This window comes from Hypanus sabinus, chromosome 10 (assembly GCF_030144855.1).
Source record: "Hypanus sabinus isolate sHypSab1 chromosome 10, sHypSab1.hap1, whole genome shotgun sequence".
Taxonomy (NCBI): Eukaryota; Metazoa; Chordata; class Chondrichthyes; order Myliobatiformes; family Dasyatidae; genus Hypanus; species Hypanus sabinus.
The window spans coordinates 69150044-69175243 of record NC_082715.1 but is presented as its reverse complement, the minus strand read 5'-3'; the positions used below and the strand labels follow the sequence as shown (position 1 = coordinate 69175243).

Here is a 25200-nt window from a genome sequence, read left to right as displayed (position 1 = left end):
GTGAAGTCTTTGAGAAGCTTGTGAAATGGAGAAGAAAGCACAAAACATTAGGATATCTGTTTTCCACCGAACCAAAATACAAATTTGCCTGCAATAACTGAGAATGAATACAAAATAATCACCATATTAGAAGATTAAGGCAAGAAGGAAACCTTGACATCTTAAGTGAAATCAATAATCAAACTTAGAATACTGTATCCAGTTCTGGTCTCCCAGCTACAGCAAGGACAGAACATAGAACATTTCAGCACAATAATGTATCCTTGCCAACACTGAAAGTTCTATGTTCTATCCTTTCTATAGGCCCAAAATGTTGTGCTGACATTTTAACCTACTCCAAGGCTAACTTTGAGGGGATGCGAAGGGATTTAGAGAGAGTGGATTGGGTCAAGTTGTTTATGGGAAGGATGTAATAGAGAAATGGAGGTCATTTAAGGGTGAAATTATGAGGGTACAGAATCTTTATGTTCCTGTTAGGGTGAAAGGAAAGGTTAAAGGTTTGAGAGCACCATGGTTTTCAAGGGATATTAGAAATTTGGTTCAGAAAAAGAGGGATGTCTACAATAGATATAGGCAGCATGGAGTAAAGGAATTGCTCGAGGAATATAAAGAATGTAAAAGGAATCTTAAGAAAGAGATTAGAAAAGCTAAAAGAAGATACGAGATTGGTTTGGCAAATAAGGTGAAAGTAAATCCAAAAGGTTTCTACAGTTATATTAAAAGCAAGAGGATAGTGAGGGATAAAATTGGCCCCTTAGAGAATCAGAGTGGTCAGCTATGTGTGGAACCGAAGGAGATGGGAGAAATTTTGAATGATTTCTTCTCTTCGGTATTCACTAAGGAGAAGGATATTGAATTGTGTAAGGTGTGGGAAACAAGTAAGGAAGTTATGGAACCTATGACAATTAAAGAGGTGGAGGTACTGGCGCTTTTAAGAAATTTAAAAGTGGATAAATCTCCGGATCCTGACAGGATATTCCCCAGGACCTTGAGGGAAGTTTGTGTAGAAATAGCAGGAGCTCTGACAGAGATCTTTAATATGTCATTAGAAACGGGGATTGTGCCGGAGGATTGGCGTATTGCTCATGTGGTTCCATTGTTTAAAAAGGGTTCTAGAAGGAAGCCTAGCAATTATAGACCTGTCAGTTTGACATCAGTGGTGGGTAAATTAATGGAAAGTATTCTTAGAGATAGTATTTATAATTATCTGGATAGACGGGATCTGATTAGAAGTAGCCAGCATGGATTTGTGCGTGGAAGGTCATGTTTGACAAACCTTATTGAATTTTTTGAAGAAGTTACGAGGAATGTTGACGAGGGTAAGGCAGTGGATGTAGTCTATATGGACTTCAGCAAAGCCTTTGACAAAGTTCCACATGGAAGGTTGGTTAAGAAGGTTCAGTCGTTAGGTATTAATGCTGGAGTAATAAAATGGATTCAACAGTGGCTAGATGGGAGATGCCAGAGAGTAGTGGTGGATAATTGTTTATCGAGATGGAGGCCGGTGACTAGCGGGGTGCCTCAGGGATCTGTTTTGGGCCCAATGTTGTTTGTAATATACATAAATGATCTGGATGATGGGGTGGTAAATTGGATTAGTAAGTATGCCGATGATACTAAGGTAGGAGGTGTTGTGGATAATGAGGTGGATTTTCAAAGCTTGCAGGGAGATTTATGCCGGTTAGAAGAATGGGCTGAACGTTGGCAGATGGTGTTTAATGCTGAGAAGTGTGAGGTTCTACATTTTGGCAGGAATAATCCAAATAGAACATACAGAGTAAATGGTAGGGCATTGAGGAATGCAGAGGAACAGAGAGATCTAGGAATAACTGTGCATAGTTCCCTGAAAGTGGAGTCTCATGTAGATAGGGTGGTGAAGAGGGCTTTTGGAACGCTGGCCTTTATAAATCAAAGCATTGAGTACAGAAGTTGGGATGTAATGCTAAAGTTGTACAAGGCATTGGTAAGGCCAAATTTGGAATATTGTGTGCAGTTCTGGTCACCGAATTATAGGAAAGATATCAATAAATTAGAGAGAGTGCAGAGACGATTTACTAGGATGTTACCTGGGTTTCAGCAATTAAGTTACAGAGAAAGGTTGAACAAGTTAGGTCTCTGTTCATTGGAGCGTAGAAGGTTGAGGGGGGATTTGATCGAGGTATTTAAAATTTTGAGAGGGATAGATAGAGTTGACGTGAACAGGCTGTTTCCATTGAGAGTAGGGGAGATTCAAACTAGAGGACATGATTTGAGAGTTAGGGGGCAGAAGTTTAAGGGAAACACGAGGGGGTATTTCCTTACTCAAAGAGTGATAGCTGTGTGGAATGAGCTTCCTGTAGAAGTGGTAGAGGCCAGTTCAGTTGTGTCATTTAAGGTAAAATTGGATAGGTATATGGACAGGAAAGGAGTGGAGGGTTATGGGCTGAGTGCGGGTAGGTGGGACTAGGTGAGATTAAGAGTTCGGCACAGACTAGGAGGGCCAAGATGGCCTGTTTCCGTGCTGTGATTGTTATATGGTTATATGGTTATGGTTATAAGATCAAAATAACTCTTTCCTCACACTTAGCCCTTCATCATTTATCACCCGTTTGGCTATCAAAGAGTCTCTTAATTGTCTCTAATGCATCTGTCTCTACCACCAATCTATATCAAAAACTTTTTCTGACATCCCCGCTATTCATTCCTCCAATCTACTTAAAATTATGCTTCCTGGTATTCGCCAAGCTGGTAAGCTGGGAGTGGAGGTAGTGGTGGTGTGCAGAAAAGATGTTACCGTGTGGAAAAGATGAAAAGGTGTGCATAAGGATGTTACCGGGACTGGAAGGCTTGGCTGATAAGGAGAGACTGGAAAGGCTAAGACCGTTTTCTGGAGTGTAGGAGGCTGAGGGGGCTTATAAAACCATGAGGGGCATACATAAGACGGATGATCACATTCTTGTTCCCCAGATAAGGTAGTCTAAAATGAGAGAGTGTAGGTTTCTGGTGAGAAAGGAAATTTTTAAAGGGGACTTCAGGGTCAAATTTTTCCTTCATGGAGGTTGCTGGGTATATGGAACAAAGTGACAGAGGAAGTAGTAGAGATGGGCACAATTACAATGTTTAAACAGGCATGTCTTAGAGCGATATGGGATCAATGAAGGAAAATGGGTCCAGCTCAACTTAAACACGTTAAGGCCAGTAAATTGTGGGCTTGCAACACTGGTGCCGAAAGTGTGGTGACCCACTTGCGGGCTGCCCCCACATCCTCAGACAGCTTTGGCCTTTGACACAAATGACGCATTTCACTGAATGATTTGAAGGCTTGGTATGTGTGAGACAAATAAAAACTAATCTTTAATCAGACTGACATTTATATCAAGAGAACAACTCTCTTCCCTTCCTTGGAAAGGTCCCCCAATGGTCTGCACAAGTAGTGGCAGCTGCTTGAGAGAATTTGAGGAATTGGAGTGCGGCCTCCTGAAGACAAGATGTGACATTACCTTTGAGGCTCTCATGACTGTGTTGGGTTTGGGGTCAAGGAATTGAGGTTTATCCATCTATAATAGAGTCATAGAGCAAAACAGCACAGACATTGCCCTCTGACCCCACCAGTCCATGCCAACCATATTTTACACATTAACAATATTCATGCCACATGCACCATTGAATCTGCAACCCTAGAGAGAAACTAAAGCCATACACATCCTTCTTCAGTAACCAAGTTGCCCACAATATGAGTTAATTTGCTTTGTTTGCCACAAAAGCCTCACTTGTCAGTTTTAAATCTCTACCACTTAGTTTTTTTTCCAGGAAAATCCCAAATGGGGAAGGTGTGCCTTGGATGTCAGTGCTGCACAAAATCCTTCTGCCCTTTAGTTAATTGACTGAGAACCCACTCAAGTGAGAGCTGCAGATGTGGTATCGTCTGCATGGAAGAGAAATGTCATGGATCAGATCGAGTTAATCAGTAACTCCTCTGACAGACCATCTCCTTCATTGGTCCACTTTCTCCCACAGGACAGTGCATGGAAAGAAAAGGTCTACTAGGTCTCAGAGCATGGGGACAAGAGATGGGGCAAAGGGGTCTAAATGGGGAAAGGGGAAGGAGGGGCCAAGAGACAGGAAGATAGGTGGGAGTGGACGTGGAGGGAGGAAGACCGGGTGAAAATGTGTAGAGAAAAGAAAATGGGTAGGAGGGATTGTGGAAGGTGAGGAGTGGAGAAGTGGAGAGAGTAAGGGAGTCCCGCAATCTCACGGCCGTTCCTGCGGCCTCTCGGGTACGGTCAGAAAGACAGGGGCGAGTGGCCCCTGCGCCTGGGGGCAGCCGGGGAGGGCCCGATAGCCCTGCTCACCCCAGTCCTGAGCCGCGGCGCCGTCGCCTGGGTCCCCCGGCATCCGCAGCCGGAGCCCGGACACCCGACCCACGCAGTAGAGGCTGGGTCCGCGCAGTGCACAGCGGAAGGGCTGGGTGAGGGTGAACCCCACCAGGTTCAGCAACTGCTACAACTAATTGGTTCTTGAACCAACTGGCACAGCCCTAGTCACTGCAGTTCAGGAACACTATAACTACACCGACCACTTTACACTAAAATGGACTTTGTTTTTGTTCTAATTGTGATTTTTATTGTAAAAATTGTGTATAGTTTATGTTTAATTAATGTTTCTCTTCTGAATATTGTGTTTCTTATGCAATAGCCTGTGTTGCACATTACACCTGTGAAGTCAGGTACCTGTGCATTTGACAATAAACTCAACTTCATTCCAAGCAAAAGAATACCTAATACCTCCCACCCCCATGACCATAATATTCACTGCATTCTCAAAGAACTTGAGAACTTTGTTAACTTATTCAAGTTAACAAACATCTTAATGTGAACAAACTTAATTATAAGTAGCTTTATATATACAGTGGCATGCAAAAGTTTGGGCACCCTGGTCAAAATTTCTGTTACCGTGAATAGTTAAGTGAGTAGAAGATGAACTGATCTCCAAAAGCCGTAAAGTTAAAGATGAAACATTCTTTTCAATATTTTAAGCAAGATTCTTCTCCGTGGATTGTCACCTTGTTGTGGTGGAGAAGCTTGCGTGGTCCTGAGATCCCGAGAGCGATGCCGTCTGGAGCTACGCTCCTGGTAGGGTCACCCATGGCAGTAAGGTCGAGGGTGAGGTCCCTGACAAAGAACAATCCAACCAAGACCACAACAGTGGAATAGGCGGGCGAAGTTACTTGGAACTCAACAGCTGTGAAGGCAGATGTAGGCCGCAACAAATCCATCAGCTCCAATCATCATGGTGTCCATGCCATTGGAATCAGTTGGTTGATTTGTGAAGTATTGTTTGCTTCTTGAAGTGCAACATCAAGTACATGTGAAACAAATACACACACACGTGTCTTCACTCTGTGGAAACAGAATGACGACCGTCAACCTCGAGGGATAGCCACAACGACAACTTTAGAGTGAAAAAAAGGAAAGGAGCACCATGCAAATGTTTGGGCACCCCAAGAGGTTTGAGCTCTCTATAACTTTTATCAATGTCTCATACCTTAATTAGCTTGTTAGGCTATGGCTTGTTCACAGTCCTCATTAGGAAAGGCCAGGTGATGCAAATTTCAAAGCTTTATAAATACCCTGACTCCTCAAACCTTGTCCCAACAATCAGCAACCATGGGCTCCTCTAAGCAGCTGCCTGGCACTCTGAAAATTAAAATAATTGATGCCCACTAAGCAGGAGAAGGCTGTAAGAAGATAGCAAAGTGTTTTCAGGTAGCCATTTCCTCTGTTTGTAATGTAATTAAGGAATGGCAGTGAACAGTAACAGGGGAGGTCAAGTTGAAGTCTGGAAGACCAAGAAAACTTTCCAAGAGATTTGCTCGTAGGATTGCTGGAAAGGCAAATCAAAACCCTGTTTGACTGCAAAAGACCTTCAGGAAGATTTAGCAGACTCTGCAGTGGTGGTGCACTGTTCTACTGTGCAGCGACACCTGCATAAATATGACCTTCATGGAAGAGTCATCAGAAAAAAACCTTTCCTGCGTCCTCACCACAAAATTCAACATCAGAAGTTTGCAAAGGAACATTTAAACAAGCCTGCTGCATTTGGAAACAGGTCCTGTGGACTGATGAAGTTAAAATAGAACTTTTTGGCTGCAATGAGCAAAGGCATGTTTGGAGAAAAAAGGGTGCAGAATTTCATGAAAAGAACACCTCTCCAACTGTTAAGCAGAGGGGTGGATCGATCATACTTTGGGCTTGTGTTGCAGCCAGTGGCAAGGGGAACATTTCACTGGTAGAGCAAGAATGAATTCAATTAAATACCAGCAAATTCTGGAAGCAAACATCACACCATCTGGTAAGAAGCTGAAGCTGAAAAGAGGATGGCTTTGACAACAGGATAATGATCCTAAACACACCTCAAAATCCACAATGGACTACCTCAAGAGGTGCAAGCTGAAGGTTTTGCCATGGCCCTCACAGTTCCCCGACCTGAACATCACCGAAAATCTGTGGATAGACCTCAAAAGAGCAGTGCATGCAAGACGGCGCAAGAATCTCACAGAACAAGAAGCCTTTTGCAAGGAAGAATGGGCAAAAATCCCCCAAACAAGAAATGAAAGACTATTAGCTAGCTAAGGACTTGTGGAAACTGTGTGGTGGTTTCTTTTGAACTTAGTCTTTTAACATCTTTGGACTATTTCTACTGTGCCCATGGTCTGTTTTTTATCAATTATACTATTGTTCGCACTGCTGTAACTAAGTGGTTTTGTGCAGGTCTTGCAACTTTAGTTTTTGGTCTTGTTTTGTCTAGTGGAGTTGGAGCTCCTTTCTGGGGAACGCGCTAAGATGGTAGCGCAATATTAATATGCAGTAGCCTCTCTGGACTCTGGATTGGGGATTGCCAAACGTTATGTGGATCTTCTGGTGTAGTCTGTTTTGTCATATGCTTTTGTGATATCATTCTGGAGGAATTTTTTAACTACCTTGCATTTGTGGATTCTAAATGACAATAAACCTTTCCAAGCACCTTCTCCTTAGTAGTAGCAGCTACACTCACTTCGCTCCCTGACATTCTCTAATTTATGGCATATTGCTAGTGTCTTCCACAGTGAAGACTGACACAAAATACTTATTAAATTCATTTGCCATTTTTTATACCCTATTACTGCCTCTGCAGTGTCATTTTCCAGGGATCCGATATCTACTCCTGTTTTTCTTTTATTCTTTATATATCTGAAAGAAACTTTTGGTATCCCCTTTTATAGTATTGGCCGGCTTGCTTTCATATTTCATCTCTTCTCTCCTTATGACTTTATTAGTTGCCTTCTGTTGTTTTTTTAATAGCTTCCCAATCCTCTAATTTTCAAAAATTTTTGCTGTTATTTGCCTTTTCCTTTTATGCTTTTTTGACTTCCCTCATCAGCCACAGTTGCCTCGACCTCCCTTTGGAAAACTCCTTTATCATTGGGATGTATATATCTTACATCTTCCAAATTTCCCCCAGAACTTGCAGCCATTGTTGTTCTGCTGTCATCCCTGCTAGTGTCCTCTTTCAATCATCTTTACCCAGTTCCACACTCGTGCCTCTGCAATTGCCTTTACTCCATTGTGCTACTAATACATCTACCTTTATCTTCACCCTCCCAACAGCAGGTTGAATTCTATCATTTGATCATAAGATCACTGTCTCCTAAGAGTTTCTTTACCTTAAGTTCCCTAATCAAATCTGGTTCTTTCCACAATATCCTATTAAGAATTTCCATTCACCTTGTGGGCTCAACCACAAGCTGCACTAAAAAGCCATCTTGTAGGCATTCAACAAATTCCCTCTTTGAATCCAGCACCAACCTGATTTTCCCAATCCACCTGCATATTGAAATCCCCCCATGACTATCGTTCTTGGTACCTACATGTTCTATCTCTCATTATAATTATATTCCACATCCTAGTTATTGTTTGGAGGCCTGTATATAACTCCCATTAGGGTCTTTTAACTCTTGCACTTTCTTGACTCTACCCACAAGGATATGAACCTCTTTCTAATCTCTTTCTTACAAACCTCTTTCTAAGAATTTCAGTTTGTTTTTTTTTAAACAACAGGGCCACTTCATCACTGCTGCCTACCTGCCCGTCTTTTCAATACAATGTGTATCCTTTGATGTTAAGCTCCCAACTATGATCTTTCAGCCATGACTTAGTGATGCCCACATCATCATACCTGCCAATCTGTAACTATGCTACAGGATCTTCTACCTTATTCTGTATACTACTTGCATTCAAAGAATCTTCAATTCTCTATTTGTCACCCACTTCAATTTTGCCCCCATGTTACATTTCAACTCATCACAGTGACTTTACTTTTACCCTACCCTCTACATGTCTTCCTCAGATTCTCATGAAACTCTGCATCTACTTGTATACCAACTCCTCCGTTGTCAGCACTTACTCCGGTTACAACCCCCCTACCAAATTAGTTTAAACACTCCACGCCAGCTCTGGCAAACCTTCCCACAAGTCTTGAGAAAGCAGCCAAAACAATCAAAAACCTCTGCCAGGCCAGTAATTCTCTTTCCCCCTCTTCATCAGGCAGAAGATTGAAAACCTTGAGAACATGTACCAGCAGCTTCAACGATCAGTATGGATGGTGTCTAAAACAAAGCTTTACACTGGATCTCAGTGCATGTAACAGTAATAAACCAAGTAGCTAAGACGCTCAAACTCTGTACAGTCTAGGGACTGAATCCATTGCTGTGTTGTAATTGTTGAGACTCTTGCATTTTTCAGTGTGTGATTGATTTGTAGTATCTGTTCTCTTTGTACAATTACTCCTTATCCCTCCTCCATCCCTGAGCTTCAGTTTGAAATTCACATTTATTTATCACATGTATGCGGAAACATGCAGCGAAATGTGTCGTTCACATTAACAGCCAACATAACTTAAGGATGTGCTAGGGGCAGCCGTCAAGGTGTCACCAAACATTTCAGCAACAACTGAGCATAGCAGTTAGTGTGATGCCATTACAGCTCAGAGCATCAGAGTTCAGTTCTGATGTTGTCTATAAGAAGTTTGCATGTCCTTCCCCTGAGGGCATTTGTTTCCTCCAGGTGCTCCAGTTTCCTGCCACAGTCCAAAGAGGTATAGGTTAGAATGTTAATTGGTCATTTTATTGTTCTGTGATTAGGCTAGTGTTAAATAGGTGGGTTGCTGGATGATTTGGCTCATGGGGCCGAAGAACATGTTCCATGTTGTATTGCTAAATGAATAAATAAAATAGCATGCCCATGATGTTAAGCAGTACACTGAACACAATCAGCAATAAAACAGCAGCAGCAAAACAAGCCCCATTCCTCCTCCCACCCATGCACACACACACACAGGCAGTTTTCCCACTCCAGGACATGTCTCCAGGCTTTTGTCATCAGGCTTTGATTTCCAGAAGTACGTAATGCATATGGTTAAAGCATGTGAGTTTAATACTTCAAGCTATTTAAAAAAAAAACATATTATGGTGTGCATCTCTCAAAACATTTTGATTTCAGTTTCGAAGATCTTGATGCTGGTGTTAATGTTGCACTCTGACTTTTCTTTTAATGTTGTTTATTCTTCCCTCTTTCAGAGATCCCGTCTCCTCCAAGTGCTGTCCGATGTGCGAGAAACACCAGACATTCGGTAGTCGTTCAGTGGCTGCCTCCCAAGAAGGGCAGTGAGCTGATTGGTTGCTACGTTGATTCCTGCCTACTGGGAACCAATGATTGGCAGCCGTGTAACCATAAACCGGTGAAATATACCAGGTTATTCTTACAAAGCCTTGCCTTCAATTTGTACAAAGTCAAACTTGCTACATTGAGCAATCGATAATATATGTTTCTTTTAGTAATTTTATGTAGTGCACTGTGGTGGTTGTCCATTGTATCTGATGATGACAGGAGACCTGTGTTGGAGAGTTTTTAAAATGGTAAAGCCTTTATACTGGGGCAGTTTCATTCTTTCAAACTCAGAAGTTTGGATCTAGTGGTACAATTAATCATCACAGTTGGGGTTTTTGTTTGTTGCAATTGGTGACGATGATTTCTTCTGTTCCTTGTCACATCCTCCACTCTCCACAAAGCGTTGGAGAGCCGCCTTCCCGGTTGTTGGGTCTTACTGTTGATCTCATCTGCCTCGTCTGTTGGAGCTGACCTTGCAAGCTAACACAGGCATATATCTATCTCACCAAGGTATGAGGCCCACAATCTACCCTCACCTGATTTAGCCCGCAACGTACCAGGCTGTGGCTCCTGTCATATGCAAACAGCTACTTAGAGCCACCCACAGGTAGGAGCTGAGGGTCCAGTAGGAATCAAAAGCGAGTGAGCTGCCCTAGACTGGACATGATAAGCCACTTCACCAGGGATGCACCCCAGGACACACCATACGAACCACTGCAATTGCTGCCACAAACAACAAATTTCAAGCAATTTGTCTGTGTTAATAACCCTGACTCAGATTCAATGAGCAACTATTAATGTGCTCTGAGATTCCAGAGTTCCTCAGTGTCTCAGTGGGGTGGTTCAGAGCCGATCTGGAATGTTTGCCCTTGCGGGCTTGGCACTATGGTCTCTGTCCATTCCCTGTCCTGACAATGGAGGTGGGATAGACCTCTGGACTAGGGGACCTGTACTGGAGAAGGAGCCAACTCAACATGAGAGGACACTGCCATCTGTATGTACATTTTGGCCTGTTTCTCCATGTGGAATATTTCTGCCTATTGCACAAGCTATTGTTTACTGGAGTTGGCAGGCATGAACCCAATGGAACTCTGGGATGTGGGGCTTCTGGCCACTTTATTTCACTCAGCGAATACCATGTGAAATACAAACCAACAGAAAATGTCATGCAAAACCAAGAAAGGGATGAGTTTTAACAAACTGCAACCATCTCTTGCCTCAATTTCTACTATTTTCAGCCCTTTGTCATTTCTATCCATCACCTCTCAGCCTTTCTCATTTTTTCCACCCTCCTCTCCTCCATATCATACTCCCACCTGAATCCACCCATCACCTCCCAGCCTCTGTCACTATTCTCACCCTCCTCTCCTCCTATCACCCCTCCTCACCTGGATTAACTCATCACCTGCTAGTTCTTGCTCCACCCCTCCGCCTCACCTCTTTATACTGGCTATCTCCCCTCTATATTTCAGTCCAGATCAAGGGTCTCAAGCAGAAACCATGTCTGCCTATTTTCCCTCCACAGATGCTGCCTGACCTGCTGAGTTCCTCCTGCTTCTGTGTTGCTCCAGATTCCAACATCTGAATTCTCCCATGTCTGCAGCTTTTTTTTTCCATTTTAGATTTCATTCAGACATGAAAAGAGCCATGAAATTCTGTTCATGCTCACAGGCATGTGAGTATTTTAATTACTTCAACACTTCATGAACATTTCTGTTCTCTCCCTGTTAGATTTGTAGTTCATGGCCTAATCAATGGACACAAGTACATCTTCCGTGTGAAAGCCGTAAACGCTGTGGGAGTCAGTGAACTCTCTCAGGAGTCGCAGCCCATCGTTGTCCAAGCAGCTCTAAGTGAGTGTCTAGTCAAGACTCTTGTACCTGTATCTATTATTAGAACGGGAAAAGAATGTAAATAACGACTGGAATCTAATCTCTTGCTGGTGAACCAAAGGGCAGGGATGCATTATTCTGTGGAAAGGAATAAACTTAATATTGGAACATAGAGAACTACAGCACAGTACAAGCCCTTCAGCTTACAATGTTCTGACCTCTAACCTACTCTAAGATCAATCTAATCCTCTATTTTACATCATCCATATGCTTTGGTATTTGTTCAGTGTCCATAATGCATCCGCCTCTACCACCACCCTGGCAGCATGTTCCATACACTCACTGCTTCTGTCCAAACAACTTGCATCTGGCATCACACTTATACTTTTGTAATACTTTGATAGGGAGGCGTGCAGAGGTAGGAACCCGCAGTGGATTGAGTTTGCATTCCTGTTCAGTTCGACTGCTCTCCTATTCTACTTTTCCATTATTCTGTGACTTGCTGATGGATTTTCTGAATTTTAGAAAACCCGGTCATGTGGAGTGTGAGACCATCTTGAAAACGAACTATCAGATACTATCACTATTAAAATATCCTGGGGTGAAAGTGGCTAATCCAAAAGAGCATAATGTTAGGGTGATTGAAGGAAAGTATGCCAGAGGTAGATTTTTTTACAAAGAGTAGGGGTAGTAGTGGAGGCAAATATATTAGGGACATTTAAGAAATTCTTAGATAAGCACATGATTAAAGAAAAAAATGGAGGGTTATGTGGGAGGGAAGGGTTAGATTGATCTTGAAGTAGGTTAAAAGGCCAGCACAATGTTGTGGGCCAAATGACCCATACAGTCCTGTAATGTTCTATGTTCAAAAATGTTTATAGTTTCATCTTCAAAATGAGGTTGAAGAGAGCCAGAGAGCAGAGGACATGACTAAAAGGGCAATATTTCTTTGGGAAGGTACCAGGGATTTGTCAAAAGCATTCACAGCCTTACCTGGTTCTGGATCTTGAGGAGTGTGCTGGAATATTTTTGCTAAATAATTTCAACATCACTCGGAGTCCCATTACAGGTTGGTACTTAAAGTTATCACCATTCCAAAGGATACAAATTAGAGAAATTGTCATGTCATATTCTCTGGCTTATATCTGCTGATTGTTTAATGTATAAATGGTGAATCAAGATTTTGGGGTTGTGGGTTCGGAGGAGTTCTTGAAGAAGCATGGATTACAGCTACTAATACAAGAGGAGGCGGATGCTGGAATCTGGAGCAACACACTAGGGCAGTGAGTGAGAAGCATCTGTAGAAGGAAATGTGGCCTGTTGACATTTCCAGTTGAGACCCTTCATCAGGACTGAAAGATAGAGAGAAAATAGTCAGCAGCCACCAGCTTGTCATGTTACCCTGAATGTTTATTTCTGTTTCAGAAGGTATCTTTGATGCCAAACTTAGTAGAAGGCAATTCACCCAGGCTCATCCAGAGTATCCACTGTCCTCTCCTATCAGATTCCTCCTTCTTCAGCCCTTTGCCTCTTCCACCTATCACCTCCCAGCTTCTCACATCAGCCACCCACATTCCCTCTCATCTGGTTTCATCTTTTACCTGCCAGCTTGTATTCCTTACCCTCCCTCCAGCTTCTTAGTCTGGCTTCTTCTCCCTTCCTTTCCAGTCCTGATGAAGGGTCCCAGCCTGAAACATCAACAGTTTATTCCTCTCCGTAGACACTGCCTGTTCCTCCAGCATTCTGTGTGAGTTACTCTCGATTTCCAGCTTCTGCAGAATCTTGTCTATCTTCATTGAAGCAATGGACAGAAACACAACGACAGCAACAAATATCAGTTATGATCAAGTAATTTCAATCCTTTTATATATTCAAGCCTTGTTAGTAATATGGGTGTATTTAAATCTGCTGTATTTAAATTGTTTTCTTTATGTGACCCTTTTAGGAGGAGGGGTTCCTCACGGTAGGTACTGTGAAGCAATTAGTCACATTTGTTTTTGTCTAACAGCACTTTGTTTAATAGATCAGATTATTAACATTCCACAGTGTTGCTAGTCATCAGCACAGTTTAATACTCACTTCTGATTAAACTTAAAGTGTCACTGTTACCTAATTACAGGACCGTTAGTTTTAAATTCTCACAGACCATCTGTAATGATTTAGGTTGGATTTTACACCTGTTTCAGAATGGTTGCAAGTCTGAACTGCTGTAGCATTTCGCTGGAATGGATATGGGGAAGATTTGTGAGGAATCTTTGGGATGGGTCTGGGAAGATTAAGTTTGGCACGGAGTATATTGGCCAAACAGCCTGTTTCTGTGCTGTAGTGCTCTGTGACTTGAGGTTAATGCAACTGAATGGTTGGACTTATTTAGAGAGGGTGGGACTGTTTTCCCTGGAAAACAGGTTTATACTTATGGGGAGCATAGGTAGGTAGATGGTCGCAGTCTTTTCCCCAGGGTGGAGAATCTAAACCTGGGGGGAATAGGTTTAAGGTGAGAAGGGAACAATATAAAGGAGACCAAAAAGACAACTTTTTCACACAGAGTGCTGGGTGTATGGAATGAGCTGCTAGAGGATGTGATAGTAATTGCAATAACTATTACATTTTAAAGATATTTGGATATGGAAGGTAAGGTTTAAGAGGTTATGGACCAATCACAGGGAAGTAGGACTCACTCAGCACTGTACTTCGTCAGTATGGATGAGAGGGGCTGAAAGGCCTGTTTCTTTGCTGTGACTTTGAAACCTCTCTACTCTGGTGTACCTGACAATAAACAGACCCAAATCTGAATGTCAGTGTCACTGAACAGGTAGCTTCTGCCAATTCAAGAGTCATTGCCTCTCTCTCTGCATTATTGTCATCCACAGCCATCCCATCATTGCCCTACGGTATAACATTTGCTGACTGCTGTACTACTGTGTCACTCATAACGTGATGGGAGCTTGGATTAAATACAGGGAGGAAAACAGCAGATAAACTTTCTGAAGTTTGATGGAGATAATCTGCTTTTCCTAAATAAGTTGTTGGAAATACCCCAAAGGGTAGGCAGCATCTTTGGAGAAAGATATGGAGTTAACATTTTAGGTCTGAAAGAAATCCCCCCTTCAACTAACTGGCAAAATCCTAATCACTTGGTTTACCAACAATCACTACTTTACACTAAAATCTTGTAAAAATTGCTTTGTTTCATTTACATATTGATAATAAATTTATTTTGAATTTTGAACTTGTGAACTTGTTTATTGAGATACAGCATAGAATAGGCCTTACCAGCCTTTTGAGTCACACAGCCCAGCAACTTCCAATTTAATCCTCGCCTAATCACTGGACAATTTACAATGACCAATTAACCTACTAAATGGTATATCTTTGTACTGTGGGAGGAAACCAGAGCACCTGGAGAAAACCCATGAATTCCATGTGGAGGATGTACAGATTCCTTACAGACGACATTGGAGTTGAATTCCGACCTCCAACACTCCAAGCTGTAATAGCGTCACACTAACCACTACGTTGCCATATTGTTGTATATCTAACACTGTGTCTGTAATACTGTTGCAAATTTTTCATTGCAGCTATGCATATATGTACTCGTGCATATGACAGTAAAATTGACTTGACTTTCATCTCCAAGTACAGTACACAGTAGGGAGACAGTGAACGTATACTTGAAGGTCTTTCTGAGTTCAGTTCTACCACCATTGCTGGTGTTATTTACATGGTGCCAAACTTTGATCTGGACCATTGCCTCCACTCACATCAGCTGTCCAGGAGGAAATTTTGAGTTTCCTTTGTAAAATCCATGTAAGCAAGAGTCCCATATAACCAAGTTGTGACTGCCTTCTCAACGTTGACTCTGCAATTCAAGCTCCCACACATATCCAGAGAACAGGAGCAGGGTTAATACATAATGGAGCCTATTTTTTCCTAACTATCCATCTTAACTTCAGTTGTCCTTACTGTTGGTCCAGAGCCCTCAAGCATTTTGAGCTGAAGTGATTATGGACAAGGGGACCACCCCCCCCCCCCACCAAAACCAAAACAGGATGATATATTAATGTACAATAGACTCTTGTATGAGGTTATGATCATGTGTTTGAGGTTTCCTTTCATGCTTGTTGAGAAAACCATATTGATAGATGCTTTCTTTGGTTCTTCAAAAGGTTGAACATCTGAAGGAAGGCTCTTTCTAGGAGTTTAAGGTTAGCGCCATGAACCTTGGTGGTGTGGGTATCTCTTCAGAGTGCAGTCGACCTTTCAAATGTGAAGCCTGGACCATGGCCGAGCCAGGTAACTGACTGGAGATGTCCCAGGGCACTTATACCCACAGGATAGTCACTCTGGCAGGTATACATCTGTATAAATATAACCAGAAGACATAGGAGCAGAATTAGGCCACTTGGCCAATCGAGACTGTTCTGCCAAGGTACCTAAAGACACTTCCATCTATGGCAATAGATGCCAGAAGTTTACCACTCTCTGGATCAAGGAATTCCTCCTCATCTCTGTTTTAAATGGGTGTCCCTTGATTGACTTTGCTCTTTTTTTTATCATGTGCCTCCAAGTACTCTGAAACCATATCCTTACCAATTGACTCCAGCATCTTCCCAAGCCACAGAGGTCAGGATGACTGGCCTTTCTTCTGCCTCTCTCCCTTTCTTGAAGAGTGCAATGATTTAAGCAATTTTCTAGTCCTCCAGAACCATGCCAAAATCTATTGATTCTTAAAAGATCATTACTAATGCCTCCAAAATCTCTTCAGTTCCCTCTTTCTGAACTGTATGATGTAGTCCATCTGGTTTTGGTGACTTATCTACCTTTAGTCCTTTCAGCTTCCCAAGCACCTTCTCCCTAGTAATAGCGGCTGCTGCACTCATTTCTGCCCCGGCATTCTTGAACTTCCAGCATACTGCTAGTGTCTCCCAAAGTGAAGACCGATGCAAAATACTTATCCAGTTTGTCCACGATTTCCTCGTTTCCCCCATTACACCATCAATTTCCAGTGGTTGAATATCCACCATCGCCTCTCTCTCACACTTCGTATGTCGGAAAAAAAAAACTTTTGATATACTCATTGATGTTATTGGCTTGTTTACCTTCATATTTCATCTTTTTCTTTCTTATGACATTTTAGTTGCCTTCTGGCCTTCTGTTGGTTTTTAAAAGCTTCCCAATTTTCTAACTTACCATTATTTTCTGCTCTATTATATGCCCTCCCTTTGGCTTTTATGGTGGCTCTGACTTCTCTTCTAGCATATGTTATCCTGCCTTTCGAATGCTACTTCTACTTTGGGATGTATCTATCCTGTGCCTTCTAAATTGTTCCCAGAAACTCCAGCCATTGCTGCTGTGCCATCACCCCACTCGTGTTTCCTTCCAATCAACTTTGGCCAGCTCTGCTCTCCTGCCTTTACTCCCAATTTCCTTTATTCCACTGTAATAATGATGCATTCAACGTTAGCTTCTCCCTCTCAAATTGCAGAGTGAATTCTATCACTGGCTCATAAGGGTTTCTTTACCTTAAGCTTCTTGATTCATTACACAACACCCAATCCAGAATAGCTAATCCCCTAGTGGGCTCATGAGCTTCTCTAAATACCATATCTAGATATCCTAAAAATTCTCTCTCAGGATCCAAACGTTGCACCAACCTGATTTTCCCAATGTACCTGCATATTGTAATCCCCCATGTCTATTGTAATACTTCCTTTTTGACATCTTTGCAAGATATAATACTGTTACTGTATTCTGACACTGTTATCTGATGAAGAAGTCACTCCACTAGGGGATACTAAGATGTTCTTATCCTTGATGTCCCTCAGGACCAACTTACGACTTGACCTTCTGTGAACTGAGAAGCCACTCCCTGGTGATCCTGTGGAAGCCACCGATCTATACCGGCAGTAGTGATGTCACTGGCTACTTGGTGGACATCTGTGAACTGGGCTCAGAAGAGTGGAGAACTGTGACAGAACAGCCCGTAAGCACCCGCTACCTGAAGGTCAGTGATGAAGCATTGGGCTAAGTTTACAAAACACTTGGCACTGATACTGAAGTGTTAGTATTTGGAATTCAGTCCAGTGATCTATGAAAGCTTGCTTAAATTGAGAGTTTTTTATTTCAATTCAGATTCATTTGTTTATCACTTACACAAGAACATACAATGAAACGTGTCATTTGTGTTAACAATGACACAACCTATGGATGTACTGGGAGCACACTGGTGCATTCTGGCACCAACAGAGCATGTCCTATATAAACCTACCCCGGGATGAATCCAATACATCCCTTCTACACAGCCCATAACCCTCTTTTTCTTGCAGCCATGTGTCAGTCTAAGAGGCTCTTGGATGTTCAGCAGAAAATCAGCAACAAAATATATTTTATCTCTGTATATTTTAAAGCAGTTTTCCAGCTAGCAATAAGAATAAATAAAATGTTTCATGGTGTTGGGAAATGATGGGATGTTGTATACATTCCATTTATTTAATTGAGTCCTGATGAAGAGTCTTGGCCCGTAACGTCGGCTGTTTATTCCTTTCTATAGATGCTGCCTGGCCTGCTGAGTTCCTCCAGCATTTTATATATGTTGCCAATTTAATTATCGGTCCTGTTGTGGTGATTATTCAATGAAATGAGAGACCTTTAGAAAGTACACATGCAGTAAGAGTTACCGTAGAAAACGGATGTTTCTGACTTGCACGGATATCAATTTACAGACAGAACTCCGAAACAAACCCTGGTATGGTCTGTATTACCATTTAAATAAAATAATTACAATATAAAATATAGAACAGAACAACACCGTACAGGTCTTTTGGTCCATGACGTTGTGCCAACCTATATAAATCTACCCCATGATGAATCTATTCCTTCCTTCCTACACAGCCCATAGAACTCTATTTTTCTTACATCCTTAAGTCTCTTAAATATCCCTAATATTATGCCCTGTACCCCCACCCACAGAGCTCCAACCACTCTCTGTGCAGGAAAAAAAACACCTACCTCTGACATCTCCACTAAACTTTCCTCCACTCAACTTCAACAGATGTCTTCTGGTTTTAGCCATTGCCACTCTGGGAAAATTGCTGGCTATCCACTCTATATATGCCTCTTGCACAGCTCTGTCAATTTGCCTCGCATCCTCCTTTGCTCCAAAAGAAAAGTACTAGCTTACTCAAGCTTTCATCATAAGACATGTTCTCTAATCCATCCTGGTAAATCTCCACTGTACCTTCTCTAAAGCTTCCATATTTAAAATTGCTGATGCTATATTTAAGATTGCTGACGCCATATTTAAGTTTGCTGACGGCACCACAGCCATAGGCCATATCAAAGGTGGTGATGAATCGGCATATTCAGTGCCTATAAAAAGTATTCACCCCCCCCTTAGAAGTTTTCATGTTTTATTGTTTTACAACATTGAATCGCAATGGATTTCATTTGGCTTTTTTGACATTGATCAACAAAAAATAATTTTTCATGTCAAAGTGAAAACAGATTTCTACAGTGATCTAATTTTTTTTTCTTTTTTTTGGTATTTACAGTTTGTGGTCTTTTGTATATTAGTTGTTTATCCATCATGTTGAATGAGGTTTTTCAGTGATTCTCTTGTGTTTACTTGTATTTACTGTGAGTGCCTGCAAGAAAATGAATCTTGGGGGTTGTATATGGTGATGCATATGTACTTTGAAAATAAATTTACTTTTAAATTTGAATATCCTTCCAATAATGAGGCAACCAGAAATGAACACAATATTCCAAGTGTGGTCAAACCAAGCTTTTATAGAGCAACAAGATTACTTTGTGGCTCATGAACTCAAACTTCCAAATAATGAATGCTAACTCATGATATGCTTTCTTAACAATCCTATCAATTTATGTGGCAACTTTAAGAGATCTGTTGATGTGACCCCCAAGATCCCTCTGTTCTACCACACTGTTAAGAATTCTGTCACTAGCCTGTATTCTGCCTTCAGGTTCGATCTCCAGCGACCATAAGATATAGGAGCAGAAAAATGCCATTGAGTCTAATTGAGTCAAATGCCATTTGATCATGATTGATTTATTTTTCATCTCAACCACATTTTTCTGCCTTTACCCCATAACCTTTGACACCCTTATTAACAAGAACCTATCTTTCCAATATTTTTATTAAATTTCATATACACAAATACAGAATTCATAAGGATATTTATTATAAATCAAAATAAGATAGCACAAGATGCACTATATATAAATCACACTGATACAATCACAGTATCCCATATTCATGATCAATCAAATAAAATGAATTGAATTATGAAATACAATAATATGGTTAATTATATTATAAAAATAATCTACACTCTCTATCAAGACAAAGCTGGTTGATAAAAAAAACAAGAGAAAAAAAAGAGTACTTTACCATATAGTGTTTTATAATAATAGCCCAGATCCATATTTTAATAACAATAACAATTCAAAGATTTTAAAAGTAGTTCAGAAAGGGTCCTCATAGCATTTGAAAATCTTGGTTAGAATCAGAAATCGAACAACGAATCTTCTCTAAATTTGAACATGACATAACCATTGAGCGTGTGTAGGGGGCAACCTCCTTCCATTTAAGCAAGATCACCCTCCAAGCCATCAGAGAAATAAAAGCCAATACCCACAAATGAGAAATTATAGCTCTTTCCTCAATGATACCAAATAAAACAGTCACAAGGATTGGGCTTAAAATTAACTTCGAAAAGTACAGAAGAAGTTTGAAATACACCTTTCCAATATTTTTCAAGCCTTGAACATGAACAAAACATATGAATTAATGAAGTCTTTCCATTATTACATCTATCACAATAAGGAGATATATCTGCAAAAAACAAAAGAGTTTGAGTTTAGACATATGAGCCCTACGTACCACTTTAAATTGTAGGAGGGAATGACGAGCACATAATGATGAAGAATTAACCATTTTGAAAATAGCCCTCCGGGTCTCATCAGATAATGAAGTCTGTAAATCCTTTTCCCAATCTTTTTTAATTTTGTCTAAAGGAGCCATTCTCAATCCCAACAATAGACCATAAATATAAGATATTGAGCCATTATCAAAAGGTTTCAAATTAAAAATTACCTCTTATGTTCTTATCTGGGCTGTTAGGAAATATATGTAGTTTAGATCTTTAAAAATCTCTAATCTGCAGAAAAAAGTGGGTATTTGATAGGTTATTTTTCACTGAGAGCTGCTCAAACGAAGAAAGAGTAATTCCAACAACAGATCCTGAAATCATTTAATGCCTAATCTATCCCATTCTCTAAAAAAAACAGATCGGTCGTAGATGGTTTTAAAAAAAAAATTTGAAAAAATGGGACTAGAAATGGAAAATCTCAATAAACCAAAATGTTTTCTAAACTGTAGCCAGATCCTCAAAGTGTGTTTAACCACCAAACTGTCAGTTAATTTATTTAAAGATAAAGGAAGAGAGGATCCAAGAAGAGAAATAATCGAAAATTTCGTAATCGAGTTGGCTTCCAAAAAGAACCTATTAACGTTAGCTTTAAATACACACAATGACTTGGCTGCCATAGGCATCCGTGCCAATAAATTCCACAGATTCACTATCCTCTGGCTGCAGAACTTCCTCCTCATCTCTGTTCTAAAAGGAAGTCCTTGTGTTCTGAGATTGTGCCCTCTGGTTCCGGACTCTCTCACTATAGGAATCATCCTCTCAACATCCATTCTATCTAGGCTGTTCAAGATCCCTAGATAGGGAGGATGTAGAAAAGGTGTTTCCAACATGAGGAATAATCTCACAGACCCCATGAGATCCTTCCCCCCGCCACCCCCATTATTCTAAACTCTAAAGTACTCACCGAAACTAATCAAATGCTCTTTATATGTTACCCAGTTGATTCCCAGGATCGTTCTCGTAAACCTTCTCTGGATCACTTTATACTCTTCTGGATTTAATCACAATAGGTTTGGTTCATTCTGTATCATTAACTGACTTCACTCTGCTGTTCTCCCAGGTTACTCAGTTGGAGGAAGGGAAGAGATATATTTTCAAAGTACGAGCAGTGAACTCGCATGGAGCAGGGAAGCCATCTGAGCCTTCAGAGCCCGTGCTGGTTCACACCAGACCAGGTACGTCAACGGCCCATCACTTGCAGCTGACAGGGTCCTCACAGACAGCACAAGAACTGGTGTCTCGATCTGTTCAAAAATAAATGTGGGCATTAGGAAGTTTAAAATGAGGGTAGTAACCAGCTGGCAGTGAGATTAAAGGGTGTATGGGGAATAGTGTGCCCATGTGTATAAAGAGATTACAAGAAAAATGCTTTGTGAGGCAGGAGTTGAAATGTACAGATTTCTCAACAATTAGAATCCAGATTAGACAGATATTTTATTGATCCCAAAGGAAATTACTGTGTAACGGTAGCATTACAGGTGCACAAATATAAGTATTAAAAGAGGAGTAGAAAGAATAAAAAATTAGTTACCATAAACAGGAGAGGGTCATCACTTTCCTGGCAATAGTTTGACCCATTATAGAGCCTAATGGCTGAGGGTAAGAATTATCCACTTAGCACTCTTCGGAGCAGCAGTTATCTTAGCCTGTTACTAAAGGGGCTCCTCTATTCAGCCAAGGTGTATCCAGAGGGAGAGAAACATTTTCCAGAATTGCCAGGAACTTCCACAGGATCCTTTGTTCTACCACAGCCTCCGGTGTGTCCAGTTTGTCTCCCATAACAGAGCCAGCCTTTCTGATCAGTTTATTGATCCTGTTGGCATTACCTGTATTGATGCCATTGCCCCAGCACACCACCACACAGAAGATTGTACTAGTGACAACAGACGGGTAGAACATGTTAAGGAGATGTTTACGTACTCCAAAGGATCTCAGTCTCCTCAGGAAGTAGAGGCAACTCTGGCCCTCTTTTGTACACAGCCTCTGTGTTGGTGCTCCGCTCAAGTCTGTCATCCAGGTGCACCCTGGGAGCAATACAAGTTAAAGTCCATCACCATCTCCTTTGTCTTACTAATGTTGAGCTGCCGATGATGATTCAGCTTGCACCATTTGACAAAGTCCTCCATCAGGGTCCTGTATTCATCCTCCCATCCTCCCTTTATACACCATTATGGGATATTATGGGAGTCTGCCTACGTTCATATATCTGAAATGTCCCAGCAGTGGAGAATCGCTGGTTAAATGTTAAACATTATTTATTTTAAGTACTGTAACTGAATGATGTTGGGAACAGCAGTGCTGGTTCCTGTACCCACAAACCTTTCTCTTAACTTGTGCACAAGGAACCAAAGAGATTTCAGCAGGTGTGGATGACAACGGCAACATCTATATGAGCTTCCAATGCTCTGACATGACCGATGCCTCCCAGTTTTTCTGGGGCCTGGCCTACGAGGACATCACTGACTTCTCCCGGGTTCACGTTGAAACAGAGGGTGACATGTAAGTCAATTCACTTTCTGCTGTCCGGGCTAGGTTAGGTTCAGCAATCTCAGTTTGGTACTGATCGAGGCTCCACTTTGATTGGGCCTGGGTTTGTCCCAACATCTCACTGGCAAGCACAATGGGTTATCAATAAACAATGACTTTCATTTGTATAGCACCTTTCAGGGCATCCCTTAGTGCCTTTAACAACACACACAAGATGCTGGAGGAACTCAACGGGTCAAGATCACCTGGTAGCTATCCATTTCAATTTGATGTGCCATTCCCATTCTGACATGTTGGTCCATGACCTCCTCTGCTGCCACAACCAAGCCACATGCAGGTCGCAGGAGCAACACCTCGTCTGGGTAGCCTCCAACCTGAGGCATGAACATCGATTTCTCTACTGGTAATTTCAACCCTTCCCCCTTCTCTCTGTTTCCGTTCCCTGTTCTGGCTCCCATCTCATTTCTTCTCTTTTCCTTACCTGCTTATTGTTTCCCATTGGCTCCCCTCTTCTTTTCCTTTTCTCCATGAATCTTAACAGATTCCTTTTTTTCAGCCCTTTACCTCTTCCAACTATTCTCACTTCACCCCCCTACCTATTCACCTTCCCTTTCACCTGTTCTCAGCCTGTTCACCTGCCAGCATGTAGTCCCTCCCCTCACCCCACCTTTTGCACCCTTCCTTTCCAGTCCAGATGAAGGGTCTCAGCCTGAAATGTTGCCTGCTTATCCCCCTCCTTTGGCAGTTTGTATGTCTTCCTCTGGATTTTTAGCATCTGCAGAATCTCCTGTGTTTCCCAAAGAGCCTTATGGTCAGAGTATTACCTCTGCCATCATTAGCAGTACTTAAGATCCATGCCATTACCATGTTAAGTCCTGGTAGATGGAGATCTGGTGTGATCTGTTTCAACACCCTGAATCCTTGATCTTACCTGATAAATGGCTCTACCCATCACCTTCCAGCGTCTGTCACTATTCCCTCTCTCTCCTTCTCCATCTGCCAGTCACCCTCCTCACCTGGATCCGCCCATCACCTCCCAGCCTCTGTCACTTTTCCTAATCTCCCCTTCTCCATCTGCCTATCACTTCTACTCACCTGCATCCAATAGACTATAAGACAAATGTGCAGAAATAGACCTTTCAGACCATCAATTCTACTCTGACATTCCATTATGGCTGATTAATTATCACTCTCAACTCCATTGTCCTTGTCTTCTCCCCATAACCTTTGACATCCAGACTAATTAAGAACCTATCAACATCTGCTTTAAATATATCCAATGATTTGGACTCTGGTGCACTAATGTCTGTGACAATGAATACTGCAGATTCACCACCATCTGGCTAAAGAAGTTCCTCTCACCTCTATTCAAAAGGGAGACCTTGTATTCTGAAGCTGAACCCTCTGGCCCTAGACTCCCTCACTATTGGGTACATCGTCTCCAAGTCCACTCTATCTAGGTCTTTAGGCTTCAATGGAATCCATCTTCATTTCTCTAAACTGCAGTTGGTTTAGGCTCAGAGCATTCAAACGCTCCTCATACATTAACCTTTTCATTCCTGGAAGATCTCAGGTGCATTTCTTCTCTATCCCTCTGATCTAGCCAGTTCCTTCTCCTACCACCCATCAACCTGTTTCTTATCCCTCCTTCACCTACCACTCCATCTGCCCCTCACCCATACCCTCTTCCACTGGGTTCCCTGTCCCCACTGTTCCCAACTGGCCTCCCCTCCCTTTTTTCATTCCATGCTCCACCTTCCTTTCCTATCAAATTCCACCATCAGCAGCTCAAGTCTCCACCTCCCAGCCTCTGTCACTATTCCAATGTTTCCCTCCTCCATCTGTCTATCACCTCCTCACCTGGATCCAACCATCACCTTCCAATGTCCCCACCCTTCCTTCCTTCCTCCATCTGCCTATCATCCCATCACCTCCCAACCTCTGGTACTATTGCTGTCCTCCCCTCCTTCATTTGCCTATCATCCCCTTACCAGCACCTATCACCTACTAATTCTTGATCCACCCTTCCCCTTAGCTGTTTACACTCACTAACTCCCCTTTACCTTTCAGTCTACATGAAGGGTCTCAACCCAAATTTTCGCCAGTCTATTTCACCCAGGGATGCTGCCTGACTGGATGTGTTCCTTCAGCAGTTCGCTTTTTATTGTTGAGGCAGTCGGTTAATTGGTCGTTGACTTGCTCAGTCAGTCAATGATTAGTACTGGTCATTACTATCTCAAAAGGGAC

At 41.8% G+C, this 25200-nt stretch overlaps 1 protein-coding gene across 1 annotated transcript in view; it reads left to right on the top strand.

Annotated features, from left to right (window-relative positions):
• LOC132400740 (myomesin-2-like) overlaps positions 1–23620 on the top strand; it is a 43910-nt gene extending 20290 nt beyond the window's left edge. The window contains exons 3-8 of the mRNA XM_059982039.1: positions 9593–9767; positions 11415–11536; positions 15682–15808; positions 17341–17519; positions 21527–21641; positions 22809–23620. Coding sequence (XP_059838022.1) covers positions 15730–15808; positions 17341–17519; positions 21527–21641; positions 22809–22969 — 534 coding nt within the window. The 5' untranslated portion in view covers positions 9593–9767; positions 11415–11536; positions 15682–15729 and the 3' untranslated portion in view covers positions 22970–23620. The remainder of the gene's footprint in view (positions 1–9592; positions 9768–11414; positions 11537–15681; positions 15809–17340; positions 17520–21526; positions 21642–22808) is intronic.
• Positions 23621–25200: the final 1580 nt, after the last annotated feature.